The 22,048-nt window shown below is 36.2% G+C and overlaps 1 protein-coding gene across 4 annotated transcripts in view; it reads right to left on the reverse strand.

The window, feature by feature from the left end:
- Positions 1-22,048, reverse strand: part of LOC111809366 (THO complex subunit 2) — a 35,554-nt gene continuing 13,506 nt past the window's right edge. For 2 of the 4 annotated variants that reach the window (XM_023695817.2, XM_087124279.1), the window contains exons 11-32: positions 20,474-20,549; positions 16,480-16,673; positions 12,435-12,515; positions 12,151-12,352; positions 11,824-12,069; positions 11,604-11,684; positions 11,399-11,518; positions 11,250-11,309; positions 11,027-11,154; positions 7,488-7,584; positions 7,235-7,363; positions 6,661-6,764; positions 6,153-6,333; positions 5,783-5,961; positions 4,683-5,289; positions 4,434-4,538; positions 3,700-3,855; positions 3,545-3,625; positions 3,021-3,473; positions 1,769-2,938; positions 702-1,012; positions 1-551 (exon numbers count right to left, since the gene is read on the reverse strand). In XM_023695817.2, coding sequence (XP_023551585.2) covers positions 482-551; positions 702-1,012; positions 1,769-2,938; positions 3,021-3,473; positions 3,545-3,625; positions 3,700-3,855; positions 4,434-4,538; positions 4,683-5,289; positions 5,783-5,961; positions 6,153-6,333; positions 6,661-6,764; positions 7,235-7,363; positions 7,488-7,584; positions 11,027-11,154; positions 11,250-11,309; positions 11,399-11,518; positions 11,604-11,684; positions 11,824-12,069; positions 12,151-12,352; positions 12,435-12,515; positions 16,480-16,673; positions 20,474-20,549 — 4,831 coding nt within the window. In that variant the 3' untranslated portion in view covers positions 1-481. Of the gene's footprint in view, positions 552-701; positions 1,075-1,768; positions 2,939-3,020; positions 3,474-3,544; positions 3,626-3,699; positions 3,856-4,433; positions 4,539-4,682; positions 5,290-5,782; positions 5,962-6,152; positions 6,334-6,660; positions 6,765-7,234; positions 7,364-7,487; positions 7,585-11,026; positions 11,155-11,249; positions 11,310-11,398; positions 11,519-11,603; positions 11,685-11,823; positions 12,070-12,150; positions 12,353-12,434; positions 12,516-16,479; positions 16,674-20,473; positions 20,550-22,048 lie in introns of those variants that run through there. The other 2 variants (XM_023695823.2, XM_087124281.1) reach the window with 2 other exon arrangements.

Here is a 22,048-nt window from a genome sequence, read left to right on the forward strand (position 1 = left end):
TATGAAACTCGCGAGAGATTTGATTCAATAGCACCCTCGTCTAAATTAGGGGTGAAAATTTTCTAGCAAACAGAACAGGGAAACTACAAGGAAACATGTAGGGAAAAGGCCCCATAATCACACTTATTGAAGAACTCTCATACTCACTAATGGCTTACACAAATGTACTCAGTGTGGGGCTAAGAATGTAATACAACTTTTTCCTAACCTGAGTTTTAAACAAGTTACAATAGTTCTCAGCAGCAGAAATCCACTCCAATGTCCCATCCCGTTCAATTATGAGTTGGTCGTCACTACAGGAGGACCGGGCGTTTGTCCCCTCTACTACAACAGTCTCCCTTCTCGTTTATGAATCAGTTTTTACAAGATGATCGGATGAATGTTCCCCTCCCTGTGGGCAGCTTAGATATCATGTTTGCAGTTTTACTTCATGATGAGTAGAACGATCAACTGTATGCTAGTTAGAAGGCGCTGATCGAGCTTATTTCCGGTGCCTCCGCTTTTGGTCCGCCCTCATTCTTTTATCATCATCCCATTCCCGATCGTACATTCTAAGTCCTGATTAAGGAATCAACAGGATATAGATGAAACTTAATGTAATGCATCAATTTCCAAGGCCATATTTAGATGAATGCACAAAATTTATAACTACGAATATTAATGATGAATCATGATGCAAGGAAATATGATATAAAGGATACAAATCGGCTTCACGTCTGGTCATCTTGTTGACAACTTCTTTACCATGAATTCTCAAGCCTGGATCATCCAAGTAACTGGCACGTTGCATCATTACACCCTTCCTGTCTCCTCTTTCTCGTCCATCATAAGATTGAGACACGCCACCACCAACCAGAGATGGCGGTGCGCCAACAGGAGAATACTCACCAGCCTCTGCCAATGACAGATGCTCCCTTTTAAGTTTTCGCCTCTTGGAGGCAGCAGCAGCGTCCATGTCCTCCTTCAAAAGGTTTGCCTTGTCCCTCTCCCTTTCCCTCTCCCTATCATCCACCTACACGAACAAAAGATACGATCTTCAAATCTGAAACTTGCATTATGATCTTCAAATGGTATCTGCAAGCACAGCCATTGAGGTAGGATGGAACCCGAATAAATGTACAAATAAAATGTAGGTTGATCTGAACCTTCTCTGTTCTTGACAACAATTTTTGTCAGATGGAGCATCCCTATGAAATTTGAATACGCCAACAATCATAATTTACATGACCTAAACTACGCAGTTCCATGATCAATTCCATGTTCGCAGACCTAGGTACATTTGTCAACCTAATTTTTAAACAAAAGAAACCAAAACCATCTCTAGCGAAAATCAAAGCACCCATAATTCAGAAATAGAAATGTTCACCATCTTGAGACATATTATGATAAGTTTTAAAAAGGTAAAGCTGCTTAGTTTAGTTCTCCTACACTGGCTACATCTTTTAGGCTTGGTCACACATGCAGAACTTCAGGTTAATAAAACATAACTTGCCATTGATAAATAGACCAAATATCCTTATCATGACGAGAATATTTTAAATCACTGTGGTGAGACAAAAAAAGATAGATGTATCATGGTACTACTGAGAGTTTGGGCGTTCCTCTATTCGATCAACTTTCTGAAGGAAAATGCATAAACTTATCACATTTGTAGGGATGTCAAAGTTCTTCTTTCAACCAGAGTATGGAATAACGTAACTAAATTTGCAGGCGTCAAAAAGGTACATGACGTATCAAATAAATTGCATTGAATTTGAGCAAGCATTACCTTCAATGATATCCCCACCTCTCTCTCTTCTCTCTTTCTTTCTCGAAATTCCTCCTCTCTTCTGCGTTTTGTATCATCCTGTGAAATTAAATTTTCCTCTGATTGTCTCCGTTCCTTCTCTTCGTGTCTAGGAGAAAGCCTTTGACTGTGTCTAGTAGTTCCAAACCTTCTATCTGCATCTTCTTCTCTTCTCCCACTATTAACAGATTGAGGGACCACGTGAGGAGGCAAGGGAGGGGGAGGAGGCAAGCTCTGTCTGTGGAACCGATCATCAACATGAGACTTTTCTGTAGCTGTATCATTATATCGTAACTTACTCCTATCATCTTTATCTCTTTCATCCTTAGATTTGTCAGGATACCTATCAGAAACTCTTTCCACTTTCTCAACCGAGCGTTCTCTTCCATATCTTTCTATTGATCTGTCTCTTGTTTTTTCTACTGATGGATCATCTCCACGGGATTTCTCAGAACGCTCTGCCCGATCTTTGTAGTCCCTATCGTATCTTTCATTTACCTTATCTTTTGTTCTATCCAGAGGTTTATCTGAACCTCTGTAACCACTTTGTTCATCCATTCCTATTTTATCAGCATCTACAGATCGTGTGTCTATGGATCTATCTTTGTCAGGGTTACGAAAATCCCCATCTACATCTCTACTTTCACCATCTCCTTTCCGACGTTTACCTTGTCTGTCTGGTTCTTCAGCAGGACTAGCTCTTTTAGGCAGTTTATCACTAGACCTAGAACCACTAGCAGAATTATCATGTCTGGGAGAATGAGCAAGTCTGGAAGAAGAGGATTTTGCAACTTCAAGAGCTTCAGTACCATTTTCCTTTACTGACGAAGCCCTACTATCAGAAGTCCTCCCTACTCCACTCTCTGCCTTCAATTCAATAGCGTGACCATCTGAAGCTTTTAATGATGAGGACAAGCCTCTAGTTAATGAACTTTGCGTATAGTCATTTGGCATAACTGAAGAAGTTTTATAAGAACTTCCATGCCTACCACCATCCGTTGCATGAATTGGAAGATCCCGATCACTTGTGGAAGACCCATGATTCTTGCTAGCAGCTTTTCCAGATCTAATCTCATCTTTCGTGGTATCTTGTTTTGGTGCTTTACTAAGAATCCCAGCAGGTGCGTTTCGTTTTGCTGAAACTCTCAACTGCTAACATAGCAATATAAAAAGTCATAATTCAACATGCACACACACAATCAAATGCTGACTAAAAACTATTATGTAATACTACCTCGGATTCAGAAGAGGTCTTGAAAATAACTTTTGATGAGCCTTCATTCGAAGTCCTACTTAAGTCATCACCTGGTTTTTGACCTTCCACAACTCTTGACGATCCTGAATGCACAGAAGTTGAGGGCACAAGTGATTGGGAATCTGGTCCGTTCAATGAAGTGCCTTTGAGTTTCCCATGCCCTAGTTCAGATTTTGGAACAGAAAAACCATCTATTTTATCCGTCCTCACGTCGGAAGTTCGTGACCTCAATGAATGGTCTTTGGCCATATTTCCAGAATCTGAACTTGGGACGGCAGTAGGCTTTCCTCCACCATGTTCATTTTGGGAAGAATAAATGGAATTACTTTGGCTGGCAGCTAAATTACTAGCTGAAGACTTTGATGCAAGAGAAGGTGCAGTCTTTAATTCAAGATAACCCATGCCAAATTCTTCATCTGTAACCCATGAAGGCTGCAGAAAAAAGAACATCAATTGACCAATTAACACTGAGAATAAGAACACACTTAAAAAATGCAACAAACCTTTCTAGCAGCCAAGGCTGCGGCAACACCAGTAGCTAACACCTTCAGATCTTCTCTTTCATCACTTTTGATCTTAGCGACCTACATGAAGAGAAGAAATTCTTAGTTGACATTAACAAAATGAAATTCAATAAGAGGCATTGAAAATGTCCTACCCTTTTCTCAAGGTTGATTCCGCTTTTTCTTGTGACGGGAAAAACGTTGGAAATTTTTGTCAACATTATAAGAGCATTTCTAATTTCCATGTACTCTGTAGATTCCAAGCATTGTATGAGTAATCGTGTAATTCTTTGACTCCACTTCCAATGAACCTATAAGCAAAAACAAAAACTTAGATGAAGTGATAGAAATATAATACTACTGTACATGGAAAATCAAACAAAAACTTAGATGAAGTGATAGAAATATAATACTACTGTACATGGAAAATCAAACAAAAATTTTAACTTGCATGGCAAACAGTATTCTCAATACAGGTTGAAAATTGAACGAAAGAAGATTAAATTGAAAGCCTGCCTTCTCTATGAAAACAATTAAAAGCTCAAGACCTATATAATCAGAGACACAGAATAAAGACAACTCCTGAGAAACGAAGCCAAAGAAGATAAATTTGCATTTCCTATCTATCAAGAGATATATACATAACCTACAAAGAAGATTGGGAAGACAGCTTGTACACCAAGACAAATTGATGTATTAGGTATTTTGTTTTTCTCCACAATGCATTTCCTATCTATCAAGAGATATCCGGTCATAAAACAACTTAATCTTAGACATAGAATTGGAAAAACCCACATATTTCAGGCAATCTATTATCACTCTTCATTACAATGCACATAGTAAATGAAAAAACAATTTAAGATAAAAAGAGCAGAAATTCAAAAAGTACCTTGATGAACTGGCCGTACGTTACTCTTTGACTGTTTGGATACCTATAATAGACAGCGAATCCAGGCATATTTCCACATTCACGTTCATAAATGGATTCATCACTCTGACAAAATGATTGATCAACATGAACAACTTGAGATAGGGGAGAACGCAGTAACAGAATTCAAGCACTTTTCCGAATGATGTTTAACTTTTGAAGCTGATTTGGTCTTCAGCATGATTAAAGAAAGATAAAGCGATCAATTACCTTCCAATAATAAGCTATCTTTAGTGTCTCATATAAAAACCTTCCAAGCCTGCCTGCTTCGTATTCCGTGCAGCAGCATATCATGGGTTGCAAGGTTTTACATATCAAAACATCAATATGGTTGACTGTATTGAAAAATGGTGTTCCAAGGGAATGAAGAGTGTGCACAAACATAGCACAATAGACAGCATCAGGCATACTGAATGTACAGCGGGGAAAAATACATCGCTGAAGGAACTCCATGTTAATTTTCAAAGTATCAGGGCAGGAGCTCAACCATTTATCCTTTTCACGAGAAAGTCGTCTGCGTACAGAAGCAACATTTTCTTCATGCTTATTTAGTTCATTGGACAAGCGATCAAGAGATTCTTGAATTCTTTCTTTGTCTTTCTTCCTTTTATTGATTGCAGAACTTGAGTTATCAGAAAGCTCTTCTAAAGCTTTAAGAGCAGAATGCTGCTTAGCAATTTCAGATTCATATCTACTCTGAGGAACATAAAGATCATAGAGCGTGAGACCCCAAAATGTAGTATAGAGATCTGGAGACAAGCTATTCCAAGCTTTTGGAGGTAACATAGACTTTACAGCATCGAGGAGATCTGACCACCTAAGGAAAATAGAGGTTAAGAAAATTAGCAACTGTAAATAACATTAAAATCATTAACTGTGAACACCCTATTATGCATAAGAAAGGGTGTGACTACAAGTATCAGGCTAGTGTGGCGTTTTATTACATAAATGTTTCCGAGTAACTTACACATTCATTATGTAATGACAACCTACTAGGTAATAAAAGAACAGTTAACAAAAATTAACTAGACCGTTCTGCAGAATCAACAGCCTGTATGATTTCTCTGAATGCAACAAAAAAACAAAGGCAGGAGAGATTAAACTTCTCAAAAGCCTCTTTATTCTGGGCCAAATAATTGAATACAATTCATTTTGATCCTAAACTCAGATCCTATCATAGTATTAAGGTCCTATGATTCATCAAAAGCCTAAATTCACAAAATTTCATCAAAATATCGAATGAAGAACTGAAAGTGTGTAAAAAAAGAGGGAGCTTCAAAAAAAGAAAAAAAAAAGAACAAATGTCTTACCTCACAGGTTTCCGTGAAGAACCAAGTTCCAAAACAACGTCTGCAGAACATTCTGCTGATTCCGAATCAGAATTATTGCTTGCAACATTTGCATCATTGCCATCCAGTGGCCAGAAGATATCTGAACCACCTTGACACTTAAATAACCTCATTATTGGTCGATATATCAGGAAAGCAACCTACAAAAAGGAAAGAGTCATATCAGTACTTCAATGGCGGCAAAGGAACTTCAAGGGAGAATGAGTTCTGAGAATTAACATCTCATAAAATGAGGGCAAACAAATATTAATGGTTCAATGATGACACCAACCAGACATAAAAACAGAGACCCAAGAACACAGAACAATGACACACACATACACAGACAGACCTCGGGATCTAGGTGATAAAGCTGGGCAAGCTCATTGAGAGAGGGAATCAACTGAGCATAAGCTGATGCAGGCGTAACTGCACTACTAAGAAATTCCACATATTGAAGCAGAGTTCCATGACATCTATCAAATTGTTCACTGACCATCTTAATATAAGGAGCATTTGCATTTATGACAACCCTGAAGGAAACAATAATTAGTCCACATATTTCAAAACATTAAGATACAACTAAGAGCTTGCGGCAAGACAAAAGACGAATAAAACAAATTATAGTAGCGTAGCATGCATTAAAAGCAGGCTAGTAGCAGGTAAATACATCAATGGACTGTCTCAAGCCGTTGAATTATGATACTCTTAGAGCAATAGCAGTGATAATGGAAATCATAATTGAATAGCAGTGACAGCCCAATCAGGAGTTAACTGGTTCTAGGACCCTTCTTGTTATCAAGCAGAGACATACAATGTCCTTGAAGTTTGCATACTACAAAGAAAGTAATAAAGCATACACTGAACGGTGTTGAGAAATAAGTAGCAAGAGAGGGACTGCCAATTTTGGTTCATCCTTAGAAAGCAAGGAGTCACGCAGTCTGTTGCTTGACTTGATCAACGCCTGCATTATTTTTTTAAACAAGAAACGAAACTTGTAATTAAAAAAACTAATATTTAAAAGGTACAAACTCCAAAAGGAGTTGAAGACGGTTATTCTTTTCTGACGGTTATTCTTTTCTACTGACAGAAAAAGGATTGACAGCAGATCATAATAGATTAAGTAAAAATAGAATGATATAATAATTCTAAATTAATCAACCAACCCTCATGCTCTGTAGTAGAAATGGTAAATAACTTTCAGATAACAGAGTGAAATTACAACTAGAACACAAGAAGTACCCGGTTCAAATATCTATACATATGCATTAATCTGATACGATGTCTAGACCACATCAGTATTTCTTTTAAAATGACATGCTAAAGTACATAGCTCTTTGGAGCTTAGGTCAAATATCTATGTTTGTATCTTCAATAGTAATCAGTTTCGAATTAAGAAAGGGGAAGAAATTATATTGTCCATCAACACAACACCTTGTTATTTCGAGTAACCCCAAAAGAAGTTGCTTGATAACGAAGTGTCTCACTTCCTGCCATAGCATCCAACTGTTCCTCAGTTAGGTTTTCTGTGTATTGGACATTGGCCATTTGTTGAACAAGTTCCTGATTATGTTACAAAAAGATATCCAAGTACTTTTAGTCAAGTAACAACCATTGAAGCGGTAAAATATCTAAATGCTGGGCCACATGACTAATACAAAGCACCCCTTCCAGATCTGAGAAGTACCTGCAGGAGAACAAGTTCAATTCCTTGACCTTTTTTCAACTGATTAATGAGATACTGAAACAAACCCCTTAGCTCCATAGATGGGTACTTCTTACACCTACCAGCAGAAAATTTACAAAAAAACTAAGCAGTAAATTATGGCATCTATAGGAGACAAAAGAACAAAGTATCTGATGATAAAAAGAAGCAAAAATATATAGAGAATTACTTTTCCTTAAAAAAAATGACACAGTTTGCACATCTAAAAATCCAATTTTACATTTTACAATGTTCGTAAGAATCCCAATAAATAATGCTACATTATATACAAGCATGAAAATTTAAAACCAAAGAAAAAATTAATAACAATAGAATACATGAAAATATTTCAGAACTGAGAGAGGTAAGAAAACATAAAACCTCCTTATTGATATATATGAAATTTACAAAGGAGCTATGGATATCTCCAATTACTCTACATAGAAGCAATGGAGTAATTACAACACAGATTTGACCTAATATACCAACATATCACACCCTGGGTTTAGTCAACAGTAAACTTAAACATCATTAAAAATAATTCTTCTGCATTCTAGCAAAACTTCTCCAAGGACAGAACAAAACCCTTCACCCAATTGCTCAATCCTATCTTTGAAACTGGGCTCATGGCTCTCTTTGTTTAATGCCAAATAAGACTTTTCACTAATGGATAAAAAGAAAGAAAAAAGGTTCAAGAATCCAAACTCCAAAGGGAGAGAATGGAACAAGAAACCAAAACGATTAAGAGACCTAAAAATTACAAAGTCTTGGAGGTGGAAGGAAAAGGGAATCAAATATAAAATAGGCTAACCCATTGAGTCAGTGCCACCGGAAAGAAGGAACAAATTATCCAAATATGGCAGTTCTTAGATTCTTTCTTTTTCATTTGTAAACATCATACTAGATAGAGTAAGGGCAAATCCTGCTGTTTCCTCAGGTTTTTCGGTTTTATGATTATCTATACACAAGAACAAATACTTTATCTTTTCAAGGGATTTTCAACCTCCACAGTTCCTTACATAACGAGGGAAGGACAAGATCACCTAGAAAGAGTTGACTAGAAATGGAAATGCACCGAGAATAAAAGATCACTCTTGTCCTTTCCTAAATAATAAAAACGTTGTGCTAATTCATACATCCACCTCCATAATAACAACAGGGTCTTCTAAAGATGCACATAAACAAAAGCTCCATTTTTATTTAAGAACAAAGGTTCCACATTTTCAATGATAAAAATCAAAGTTCTACAATATACTAAAGAAAAGAAAAGGCAACAGGCGAATCATATCAGTCCAATATAAATAGAATGAAACTAGTAACATGCAACTCAAAAATACATTCAAAACTCTGGAAACCAACTTCACATTACTCAAATGAATGTAGTAACAACATCACTGGAACATTTTACAGAATACTCAATGCATATACTGACAAGGAAACATGAATTTTAAGTTATCTGCATCATGCATACGTAGCACAAATATACAAAACCAAGGAATTTGATCAAATGGATAGCTTCTTTCTATGAATATTCTAGTAGGAATGTTAACATTTTTCTAGTGTGTAATAAAAGGAAATAGTTAGGAACTACTTGCACAAAGAAAATCAGAGAGATCTCATTTCAAACGTGAGCCAAATCGTAGTCTCTAAAGTTTACTATATATATCCAGATTGAACATTAATTGAAGAAATTAGAAGCAATGAATGTGCAAAGTGTCCAAAAAACTTAAATAATTTTTCTTCCTCCAGAACAAGCACATATGTTAAGTTAAAAAAATTTGTAAACGATAAAGAGGATAAGGTACTCTCAACAAAACATGATAAATCTAAAGGATATGACAAATAATCCATAATTTGACTAGTTGACAAAAATTCTACAGGCTGGTTGCAGTCAAGACTACTTTTATATATAGTGCAATCATATGTTTTTCTTTTGTTAATATTATGTATGTACATAATTACCTAGGCAGTAAAAGAAAAAGAAAGCAAAGTTCACGTCCCATTTAAACAATCCTCATTCCTTGGACGTCTGACCAGCCTCAATCTTTCAAGAAGATTTCAATAAGAGCTCAAATAAAAAATAGCAGCACAGAACTTCCCAATTGACTCTACTCAGTTTCTGTTTTACGTCAGTAGATCCTCCAATCCCTTTTTATATGTTCCATACACTATTCATCAGAAAGCATTGCATACATTGAATGTACAACTATGAAACCCATTACATCCCGACTTGGCATAAAGCTGCAACCAATGCAGGCAAATAGACAAGATATTCCTTGAAGAACGTCTTCTTTGGAAAAGAATTGCATGCTTCGAGTGCCTAGCTGATATGTGAAGTTTTCTACCGGTATAGCCATGTCAAAGTTTCAAAATCCTCAAAGAAATTGACAACTCAGAAAGTTGAAGCAATCAAAACTGATAAAAGATCTTCAAGATGACTAATCCAATTGAAAATTTACAACTCCAGGTGAAACTAGCATCTTCATGTGATTAAATATAATTAAGGAACTCCAAAGCCCCCGACCCTAATCAATTTCTGAAGGTCATGACAATATTCTTCACAAGAGCAGTTAATAGCACCTCTCTTTCCAATTTAAACGACTCTGGAGACAATGCAGTCAACAAAATAGCAATTCACCTTCATTCTCACTGAATTAGTTATGACCTAAACCCATTTGACATATTAGGTCATATAAATTACTCCCTTCCACACAAATAGAATCTGTGACCTCGTTACTTTGTTTCTCTACACATTTTTTATCAATATGTTGATAACTTGAAATATCTCAGCAGATCTTGAACAAAGGCAGCATAAGAGAATGGCTTGAAATACGAACTTCAACCTATCACACCCCATGTCTTGAGCAAAAACCAGGTTCCTTCCCCTCCCAAACTACCATATCATGAACTTGAAAGGGAAATTGAAACCCAATTTCAGTCTCGATGATCCAGCGACTAGTCATATAACCCAATTTAAATATTTCATCATACAGCGGCGGCCCAAAAAATGCCATGCATGTAGTTCACAGAGCATATCCCAGGAAGCAAGCGTAAGTAGTTGGAACAGATCTGAAATAGCTAATCAAGATACAAAAGTTGAGTTGTTCACAACACCATCTGTTTAACTGATCAACATTTGCAGGGGGTGTATGCAGCAACCGGGATATTGAATTGGCATTCCAGGAATAACCAAGGACAAATAACATGAAAAAACACAGACTGCAATGCATGTCAAAGCAACAGTTGAAAATGATAACTGATTAAATAATCACTTAAAGCAGAAAAGGATTAGAACACGCAAAACTCAAAAATATCATTAACAACCTAAAGTTTCAACTAGCATTCCGCAAATTAGTGTGGAACGTTTCCTAGACCAAAGCCAAGTACACAAATCAATATTTGAAATTCATCTTTTACAAAATTGATTGCAAGTGTCCTAAAAAGAGCAAAACACATCCAAAGCAGCAGAAATCAGCATAAAAAACTCGAAGTATCATATGAGAGAGAAAGGAGAAACATACAGGTGACCCCAAAATGAAGCTAATGACTGAAGCCAATCTGACAGATTAAGGCCATCATCCTTCAACTTATCACGCCCTCCTTGCACCAAACGTTCAATCACAACATATTCTAATATGTCATACTCAAGCTGCATAAATCCAATAAAACGAAAAATATTAGTAAAAAAAGTCTTGAAAATTATATTTACCAAATGTATCCACGGAAAAAGAGAATTATACATACCTGAGTCAGATACTTGAATGCATCTACTACAGGAGTAATCATATCCCTATATGCCTCAATCTGCAGAATGTCATTTTCATCATGATCTCTACTCTAAAAAACAGGAAAAAGAGATGTATCTATTTGCATGTAGCTAACTCAAACAACACCTGGTGTAATATAGTGCGAAGGACAGTCAACGGATTGGCATGAGCAAGTTTTGCAACCATCCTACCCAATTGCTTCAAATTTTCCTTAGCCAACCGCTTCAAAATCCTCCGTGTGTCCAACTGAGAAGTAGTAGTTGATCGGGGTTTACCTGATTCTGAACAATTATAGAGGAAAATTAAAAAGAAAATATTAACTAACGAATACCTTTGCGGTTTGCCTTGCAGCCAAAACCATTGGAATCTTCTCATCATCTTTCTCCCATTCACCATATAAACGATACCGCACCTAGTAATGCAAAATATTTTAGATCAAAAGCAATATGATTGGATTATAATACAAAAGAGAGGAACAATCATTCAAGGTTTTCAATTATAAATGAACAAATCCTTCGTTAGAAGCAAATGGTACTGACACAATGGTATACCTCATACGGAAGAAGATTCATTACTTCCCATATTCCTTGACCAACAGCTGGATTGGCAGGTATCAACTGTAACGAAGGAAGTATACACATTCCTAAAGCTTCCTCAATTTTCAATCTAGCTTCCTTCAAGTGAAGATGAGGAACCCGGCTACCAGCTTGCAGAACAAATTCAGGATTTGAACCACTTTCCACACTGTTGACAAACTCAATTGCCGACATATAATAACCTCTCAGCACCCTACAGACCTGCCAAAAAAAATCATGTTGGAAATTATTTGAGAAGGATAATGAGAGGTGAAAGGAGAAAAAAATGGACAAACAAGTTACCTTCTGCAGCAAAATTGTATCACGGTAGAGATAAGGTCCAGCAGCTGCAAGCATCTGAAAAAGTTCCCTAGGAAGATCTATAAAAGAACCACCAACCGGAAAATTCCTGGTATCAATGCTAGCTCCCGAAGAGGTCCCAAAGCTCTGATAATAATGTTGACGAACAATAGAGTACGCAGAGGAGATCGATTCTTCAATGAACCTAACACACCAAAGAAAACGATACTGGAATCCAGACTCATGTGCATGTGTATCAATATACACTAGCAAGAAATCAGAATTACCTAAACAAACAGTTACAGATTGGAAGGTGTTCCACTGGATTGAGAGGTAAAAGCCGATTAAACAGTACATGTGCATGATACCTGACAGGGAAAAAGAATAAACCAGATGAAGCTACATTCTGCTTGGTTAAGAGGTGAGAGCTCCAATTTTTCTTTTATAGGATATGAAATTTGTATTATAGACTAAATGATGTAGGATTTTTGTGATCTTTGTTCTTTCTTGATCCTTTTCTTCAACCGTGTGTGGTTAGTTGTTTTTCCACACTTCTCTTATTATAAAAATGTTTATATCTTGACAAGCTTCTAACATGTGGTAAAAGGCTTTAGTTATTGGGTTAGTTTGTTAGTTTAGTGAGGTCATTTTTCCGGCCTATATATTCGGCTGCTGTAATCATTTTTTGAGGTTAATGAAACATTTTTTTAGGTTTATTTCTTCAGCATCAAGTTTCCAAAGAATTCACAAATGTTCCACTAAGCTAAAAAATGATTACAGCAGCCAAACATGTAGGCAGTAAAAATAACCCCACTGAAATAAACAAACTAACTGAATAACGGAAGCCTACCACATGTAAAAGCTCGATAAGAAATAAGCATCTTTAAATTAAAAGAAGAGTGGTAAAACAATAACCACACACGGTTAAAGGCAATCCTACATCACTCATGTCATGCAAAAATATGATTACAAAAAAAAAAAAAATCCTAATTGGCATAAATGTGCCACAAATCAAAATTGCAACACACTTTAAAAGCACCAAGTTAAATCACGGAGTTCCACAATATCCCCAGAAACAGTCGCAAGCAGAATGCATTTCAAATCGTTGAAGGTGAATATTAGAATATGCTAGATAGTAACAGAACTTGAAGCAAAATTTCTAAAAAAGGAGCATCCAATAATCGATTCAAATGTTGGTTTTATCATTCAAGCATAGTAAAGCATCTCTTTTTTTGCAAGACCGTTGGCTAGGAAGTTCAGTCCTGGCTCTATCTTATCCAGAATTATATCCTCTCTCAAAATTTTCAAGCTTCACAGCGTAAAAATGCGGGATCAATCTTCATCTTCATGGATTCTGGGCTTTTGCAAATATTTAAAGGAGGATGAAACAATAGAACAGGCTTTCTTCTTCTTTTGTTCTCCAGGAGGTGGTACGCTCACAGTACGATTGTCTCGAATGGGGCGGAAGGAGTTATTAACGAGAGCTTTGAAGTTGGAATTGTTCCTGGCCCATCTTCAATTTGTTGACGATATTATTTTATTTTGCTCAGGTAAGGAGTCTTTCTTCTACTGAATCACATAGGAACCTCAATTGCAACCCTGGTAAGGTAAGTAGATGGGTTAATTTTGTAGGTTGAGGTGGGTCTTTTCCTTCCTCTTATCTAGGCCTCCCCCTTAGCATTATCCAAGAACCATCCCTTTCTGAAAAGACTTGCCTCTTGAAAAAGGAAGTTTTTCCTCCCCCTTTAGTCCTAAGCCGCATCCTGACTTATTTCTTCTCTCTCTTTAGAGCCTCTCATGTCAATTGTAACTCCCTAGAGAAGCTTACGATGGATTTCCTTTGGGAAGGGGTTGATGAAGGGAGAAGTGCACACTTCGTGGGTTTGGAAACTGTGGGAAAGCCCATAACACGAGGAGTTAGAAATAGGGAACTTATGGAACCGAAACAAAGCCTTATTGGCCAAATGGCTAAGGCGGATTCCCCCTGAGGCTAGTAATCATTGGCATTGGATTGTTGTGAGTAAAAGCGGTTGTCGTCCTTTCAAGTGATGGTCCAGTGGGGTGAAAGGTTCTAATAGAAATCAATGGAAAGAAAGTTCTTTTGAGCTCCCCGCTTTCTCTTGTTTGATTGTACTTAAGACGGGACAAAAGGGATGTTCACTTTTGGAGTTTAAACCCCTTTGGGGTTTCTTTTGTAGTTTGTTCTTTCATTGTTTGGCAGATCCCTCTCTGACTTGAGAGTGGGTTTTTCGAGTCAATGGAAGGTGAAAGTTTCAAAGAAGATTTAGATAAATGGAAGGGTTAACACCTTAGATAGACTCTCAAAATTTTCATCTCAGTTGGCAAGGACTTCTTGTTGAATTCTTTGTTGGAAGGCAGAGGAGAGTCTTGATCATTCCCTACAGAGTTGTGACTTGGCTCAGTTGGTTTTTAACTTCTATTTTGATGTGTTTGATATTCTGTCTGTCAGGCATAGAGGTGTTAGGGAGATGATTGGGAAGTTATTTCTCCATCCGCCTTTTAGCGAGAAGGGGCGTTTCTTATGGACTGCAGTGGTTATGGGAGGAGAGAAATAATAAAATCTTTTGAAGGAGTAAAAGGTCCCCTTGTGATATTTGGTCCCTTATCAGATTCTATGTTTTCTTCTCACCTTCCGTGACAAAGGTCTTTTATGATCAAATTGAGATCTTTTGTGATTATTTCGTAGGTCCTATTTTACTTTATTGGAACCCCTAACTTTGGTTGGGTTCTTTTGTGGACTTAGTTTTTCTATATTCCCTTGTATTGTAACATTTTTTCTTGATGAAAGCTCGGTTTCTTATCAAAAGAAAAAGAAAAAAAAAAAGGCTTCACTTTCCAGTTTACTCTTTGTGGTGATTTTTAAAGATGTAATTGATACTCAAACAGGGCCTTTGGAATCTTCAGGGAGGTTTCGGTAGACAAGCATCAATGAAGAATGTCTTATCATTGTCTTTGACCACAAGGGTGTGTTAGGTATAAACCAAACTCAGAATCATCCTATCATATTTTTATTGATTGTCCTTGTGCTAAAAACTACTGGAATATGATCCTGGAAGCCTTGGGTTGGTCCTCGGTCATGCCAAGTAATATTCATGATCTTATCTCAATCTTTGGAGGGGAATCCCTTCAAAGGGGTCAAGCAGCTGATATGGTGTGCCATCAACAGTGCCTTTGGATATTTGGGCGTGAACAAAATTCTCGGGTTATCAATAATGTGGAATCTCCATTCACTGTATTATGGATCACATTCTTTCTATAGCTTTTTATTGGTGCAAGTGTCCACCACATTTTTCTAGTTACACTCTTACCTCTCTAGTCTCAATTTTGGAGATCTTTTTCTGGAACCACATTGGGTGGATGAAAGTTTCCTGCTTCTCTTTGCAACTTCATTGTTTTAAAATACCCATGTGTGCCCAGGTCGAATAACTTTAGTATATATCCTTAATCATAACAACATGTTAATCTTTGTAAATGATTGAATTAAACTCCCTAACACAATTTGTAAGGTACTCCCGACTATTTCTAGCTATAAGAAGGTACATCGCACATAATAGATCTTGTACCAATCCCTCATGCTAATAAAATTGACCAGTCCATTCTTCAAACATTACCAAGAACTTCTTTCTAGACTATTAGTATCAAGAAGGAATATGGCAACAATTTAATTTGGATGCACCAAAAAGTGAACTGAACAATAAGAAAATATGACATCTTAAAACTGATCCCACACTTGGGGGTACTTTGCCCCAACAAAGAAAACAGATGGAGCATATATCAAAAGACACATCGAGAACAAGCGGAGGCGAAATGAACAGCTCAAATGTGGACTCACACCAGAGTATGGTACTGATATGATACTTTTGGCAATGAATGAGGCTCATGTGTGACTCGTTCCAACAACCATAGGTGGTGAAATCAACAAACAGAGACACCAAAGCAGTTACCCAAATTTCAAATTCTAGCCTGAATACCTAAACGACCTGTTAATTCCTCAACAATTTCACTTTTCAACACATGCCATTTGGCTTAATGTCAGGAGAAAATGCTCCATTTCATTTCACTCGCACATGTATAATTGGGGAAAATAATTAATACGTAACCAAATACAGAACGGAGAGAAAGAACGTTCCACTATCGCACGCATAGATGTTTCTTTGTAACTCATGCACAGATGCTGATTAAAAGAAGTGGAGTCCAACAGGTAACCAAAGCAACATCAAAGCTGGCATTTCATTGTTACAAATATACAGACAGACGGAAGACAAACATATATAACACCATGCAAAGTGAAGAAAATAAAATTTTACATACCAGTCACCCACAGAAAGAAATCCTGTAAGCAAGCCCAATGTTTGATTATTTTCCAGCTCTGGAGACCTTTCATTGACTGCCTCACTTTCCATATCAAGAGCAGCAAAAAGATCAATGCTTACATCTCCTTGCTTCTCATCATCCATTAGATCTTTTCCCGTTGCCGCAAGATTTATTTTACCTATTCTGTTAGCCTGTAGACATTAATTCAAGTTCACGACAATACATTAACATAAAAAAGAAGTAAGCCGTGGGGAAAAGGGGAACATAATATTAATTAACTTAACTGCTTAGTCTAAGCTTCTAACTCACTATAAATACTGGAATCAAATTCCATTTACAAAGGCATACATTCTAGTGTATAGAAACTGGCATGTAGCCATCAAGCTACCTGCCTTAGTAACTAGCTAGTAAACTGTACAACTAGTTAACTACTGGAAACAATGTGACAGCAAGCCATTTATAAGTTCAGCACTCCTGCTCTTTTAAAGAACAGTTCATGAGTTTAAAATGCACCGTGAAACCTTTAAAACTGCCAATAAATAACTTCAAGCCAAAATTCAAAAGAACTTTTCGTTTGAAAACAATGCATTCAAGAAAAATAATCTCTCAAAACGAAAAATGAAAACAGTAACAAGACTCATTGTATACCTTGCACGATTTTGGTATCCTATTGAGTGAAAATCACAAATAAAGCCATAACAAATGAACCCAGCGCAATGACATTCTACTGTAAAGACATTTTTAAGTAACCAATTAGGAGGAACATTAATTTTATGAGAACAGTAACCAAAACTGTGAACCCAGCATAATGTGTATTCAAATTTACGAAAAATGACAGCCTATGCAACAAACTTGAAGTTCCAAATATAAATACGTATCCCTTTGACGCAATTCTCATTGCCCCTGCACAATGGCCATTGTTTCCTTCGGGAACCCACAAACATCCACCACAATGTTACTATTGAAGGATTTAACACAAAGCCAATCTAAAACCTCTTCTCCACCTCTTCTTTAATTCTAAACCATGCCACAGCCCCATTCAATCTCCCGACAACGACCGCCAAAGAATGATTGAAAGTAAAATCCACCAATGAATCAAAAACTGACACAACCTCCCCCAAAGTCTTACTTGGTCCAACAACCATATGCCCAACTTTCTTTGCTCCTGATAGAGGGGCAGTAGGAAGAAACTTCGTCAAGGCCAAAGACAACCCATGCCAATCCCTACAATTATGACCTTCTAGAATGAAAACCACACTTCTCTTCCCTTCAGATATTTTTTACCTGAACTTGCCCTTCTTATTCGAAATGAAGAAAAAGATAATCAGCAAATCCGACCTTCTCCACGCACTAAGTTTGCTAGGCTAGTGATATCCCAAAGACAATTCCCCAACCATGCCACCCTTACCACCTCCAATTCTAGACTTTTCACCTGTCTTCGCCCATTTTCTTCTACGATCACCTTCCACCCACAACTACTTTTCCAAAGGATAAATGCTTTCCAGTCTATACTAACCTCCTCCTTGTCTCTTAACCTAACACCTCGAGTGACAAAGTAATATCTTTCCTTAGAGAAATCATTGTTGAAAACTCTAATGCTATTTTATCTAGTTTTTTTTTTTTTTTTTTTTTTTGGTGAAGGTTAGATTGGAAAAAAAAAATAACGAGAAACAACTTTTCATTGAAATAATAAAAAGGAAAACATGTTCAAGGATTACAAACTTTCAAAGGAAGTGATAATAAAAGAAAAAAAATACAAAATAAAGAACTTATAAACAATAATAATCTTCTTGAAAACGGAGGAAATTTTGGACTAACCATTAAGGCCACTAAAAAACTGGAATAAGTTATGGATATGCAAAGAATCTTCCGAGAAAAGCTTTTGAAACTTGAACCAACAAAATAAATGTTGACAAACAATAAAAACCATAAAAAACTCACAATCTTCAAAGACAACTACCTCAAACAGAGACAAAAAAAAAAAAAAAAGGCTTCTTCCAAAAAACCATTTGAAATTCAAATAAATTTTGACAAACCAACGCCTTGACCCTCACAATTCTTCAAAGACAACTACCTCAAACAGAGACAAAAAAGAAAAGGCTTCTTCCAAGAAACAATTTGAAATTCAAATAAATTTTGACAAACCAACGGCTTGACAAGAGAGATTGGTGGAAAAAAAAACTATTTAATTACAAAATACACGATGAGAGAGGAATCAACAAAATAAATGTCAACAACTTAATGAGAGAGAATTATTAATATCCGACAAATCTTCAACAGAAACAACTTAGACTTCAAAACATAGACTTGAATAAAACAATTTTCAAAGAAATATTCTCAAGGATTGGATAAAATGAAGAATGTCCCTTTTTTTGGGAATAAGACAAAACATAGACATCAATAAAACAATTTTCAACTCATTAACACTTAGGCTTCGTGAAGTCTGTAAGGGAAGCTTCAAAAATTGGTTCAAAATCCACAAAGATGCCTCGTTTGAAGATTTCTTTGGAGATGGTTAATTTCTATATTCAATGAGATTGAAGCTAAAAGTTTTAATTGATAATTTTATTGTTTTTGAAGATAAGCTTTTTATTGACAATTCTTTGGGCTTGCGACTTGAAGATGGCTATATGCAGCGATTATCCCAGTCCTTTTAATCTTGAAGAGGATCCATTGGATTCATTTGATCTATCAAATTATCCAAGTTGTTTTTATCAACATAGCGACCAACTTTTAGTTTTGGATTATGAGAGGACAAGATGATCTTAGCTACGTTTCATTTTCTTTGGGTGTTTGGTTTTGAACTCCTTATTTACTTATTTTTTTGTTAGGTTTAATTTGAAGGTGTTTGGCACGCTTTCTCATTCGGTTTTGGATTGGTGTTGGTCGTTTTGGCCTTTTTTTCTAGGGCTTGCAGTGGGTTTTTGCTTCTCTCCTTTTCAAGATGGTTTCCCTGATGATTTTGTATCTTTTCACCTACTAATGAAAGTTGATCTTGTTCAAAAAAAATATAATGTTGAGAGGTTAGAAAGTTCTTCCTTGTTTCGAATGAAAAATAAAAGGCCTTCGATTGTGAATTGAAAATGGTTTAGATGTATGTCATCTCTACTTATAACAAAAGCTTCAAGCAGCCCCTTCTCCACAACTTTGGACAACAAGCAGCTGCAATTGGAAACTATAGCAAACAGAATGGGAGATAAGAGTCCATTAATGAATGCCTCTTATTTTCCATCAAAAATGTGAAAATACATCTGTATATAGGAGTGTTAACAAAGCGGGATAGGGATGACATGCCTTCCCCATCCTAGTTCCCTTATCCTAAATCATTCCCGATCCCCTCCCCTGAAATCATTCTCCATCCCATGCAATTTCTCTTTTAATTTTACGTGGATTTTCCCCATTAACAATTCTTTTTTAAAAAAATGAGAAAAGATTAAAATATATATTTACAATTTCACTTGAAAAGAGAAAAAATGAGGCTAAGAGAATGAGAGAAAATAAAAATAAATATTTAAGATTTTTTACTTTATTTTCTATAAAATAAGTATGTGTGCAGGAACAACAACTACAACCTGATCAGAAACGAGGAATACCCACCCCTCAAATGTAAACAAGAACAAATTCCGACCGCCTGATTCATTGCAAGAAGAAGCACCAATTGGCACTTCTATCTTTCTTTTTCCCGCGTACAAAGTTACATTCAGCTTTATCATGTCTGACTTGAAAATAAGAATTCAATTTTACTTCTCCTCCCCCATCGACCAACTCATCATCAAAAAAGACATTAAGGGTTTTGTGCCAAGAAGAGTGACAAAAATAAGTATCTAATTGGTTCAAATAAAAAGAGGCCACAAACTCAGTACACAAAGTAGCCTACCAAGATGCAAGAAAAACTAACTAGGTCATAAAGTCCTAATCAAAGTGAATTTATATGACAGACTAAAGAATAAAGTAACGAATATGCTAACTAGAATTTACTCAATCGCAGTACCTCATCAAGTCGTTTGGAAGAAAAGGACTCATAGTGCTCAAATGCCTCCTCCTCCTTAGGAAGTAGATGTGCATATCTACAGAAATAAAAATCCAAATGAACAAAAAGTAGAGAAGTATATGATTCAAAATTGTTTTTTATTAAGATACAACTTTATGATTAAAACACCAGATGATGCAGGACAAGCGAGATAAAGAAATAGTGGATGAGAGGTCAGGTGGAATAATAACTTGTTTTCACAAGAATACTTGGGATTTATTCCAGAAGTAGCAAAAGGAAATACAAGGAATCTATCCAATTTTGTTTCATTTTGTTAAATTAAAATATGTATAATATAAAATATTAAAATCATATAGTTTTGTAATTTTTTTATGATATCCATGAGCATCCAGGCTGGCTTGCGTGCACATCAACTATTATCGCGGGACAACAACCTGAGCCTACTACATTTGGTTGTAGCTCATAGCATTTTAAATCCTAAGTATTAGGTGGCCACCAAGCTTGAATTCATTCTCTATTAGCACTTTATTATTATTTACGTAGTCGCTTTTGACCACCAAGCCAACCCATGGTGGTTTGATATTGTAAAATAATAATCATACAAAATTTATAACATAACACATGTTCCTAAATTAATAAATCATATTTAATTTGAAATTAGAACTACTTTTATGATTTAAAAATATATTATTGAACATATTTGGAACCATTGTTCAAATTAGAATCCAATTTCCAAACACATCCAAAAACATTGAAAACATGAGATACAACTTTGTTTTTCTCTGAATCTCTATTGAGGTTTGTTTTTAGATCATTAACCAAATGCATCTTAGACTTCCTGACACTATATCTATGTGTCTAACAACCTTCAAAATATAGTCATAAAAATCCTCCACCATAATCCTTATCATCACCTCAATGCCCACACCCAAAGGACAGACACATGCAGTTGGCTCCTTAACCAAAAGTCACCCATATTCTATATGGCCGACTCCACACTTCTTTTACGCACCTTGACCCAAGCTATCCTTATTAGTAAAATTGTGGTGGCCAACAATCAACTAGTACCACATCTTGGCTTGCTTAAGCCTTCCTTTCATATTCACCATTCTAAGCATTATAAGCATCACTTGCATATTTGATTCTACTACACCTCTTCCATCGGTCACACCTTTGATTAATCTTCATGATCCATTTAATAGTACCTTTTCCTTGTAGTTTTTTCATCAATAACCACTGTAAATTGCCTGTCGATTAAAATAGGGTGCTTTCTACATCTACATTCGTTTTAACTTAAATACCAACATTGATATACCATTCCTCCCAGGATATTATGTATGCTAACAAAGCATCGTAAGACAACATCACGTCTCCACTTCAAGAGTGAACATGTATCATCATAATGTTTCAACTATTGTCACGTCTACATTTATCATGACGATGAATACATAATTCCAACTAAGGAAGCCATCAATATATGGGGGCCCTCTCATTGGACTGAAGTGTGCTCCAAATAGTGATAATCCGAGTCCTGATCTCTATTCATGTCATGGGCCTTCGTCTAAGGGATCTTGA

The sequence above is a fragment of the Cucurbita pepo genome, chromosome 1, assembly GCF_057944985.1.
Source record: "Cucurbita pepo subsp. pepo isolate OVF chromosome 1, ASM5794498v1, whole genome shotgun sequence".
Classification (NCBI taxonomy): domain Eukaryota; kingdom Viridiplantae; phylum Streptophyta; class Magnoliopsida; order Cucurbitales; family Cucurbitaceae; genus Cucurbita; species Cucurbita pepo.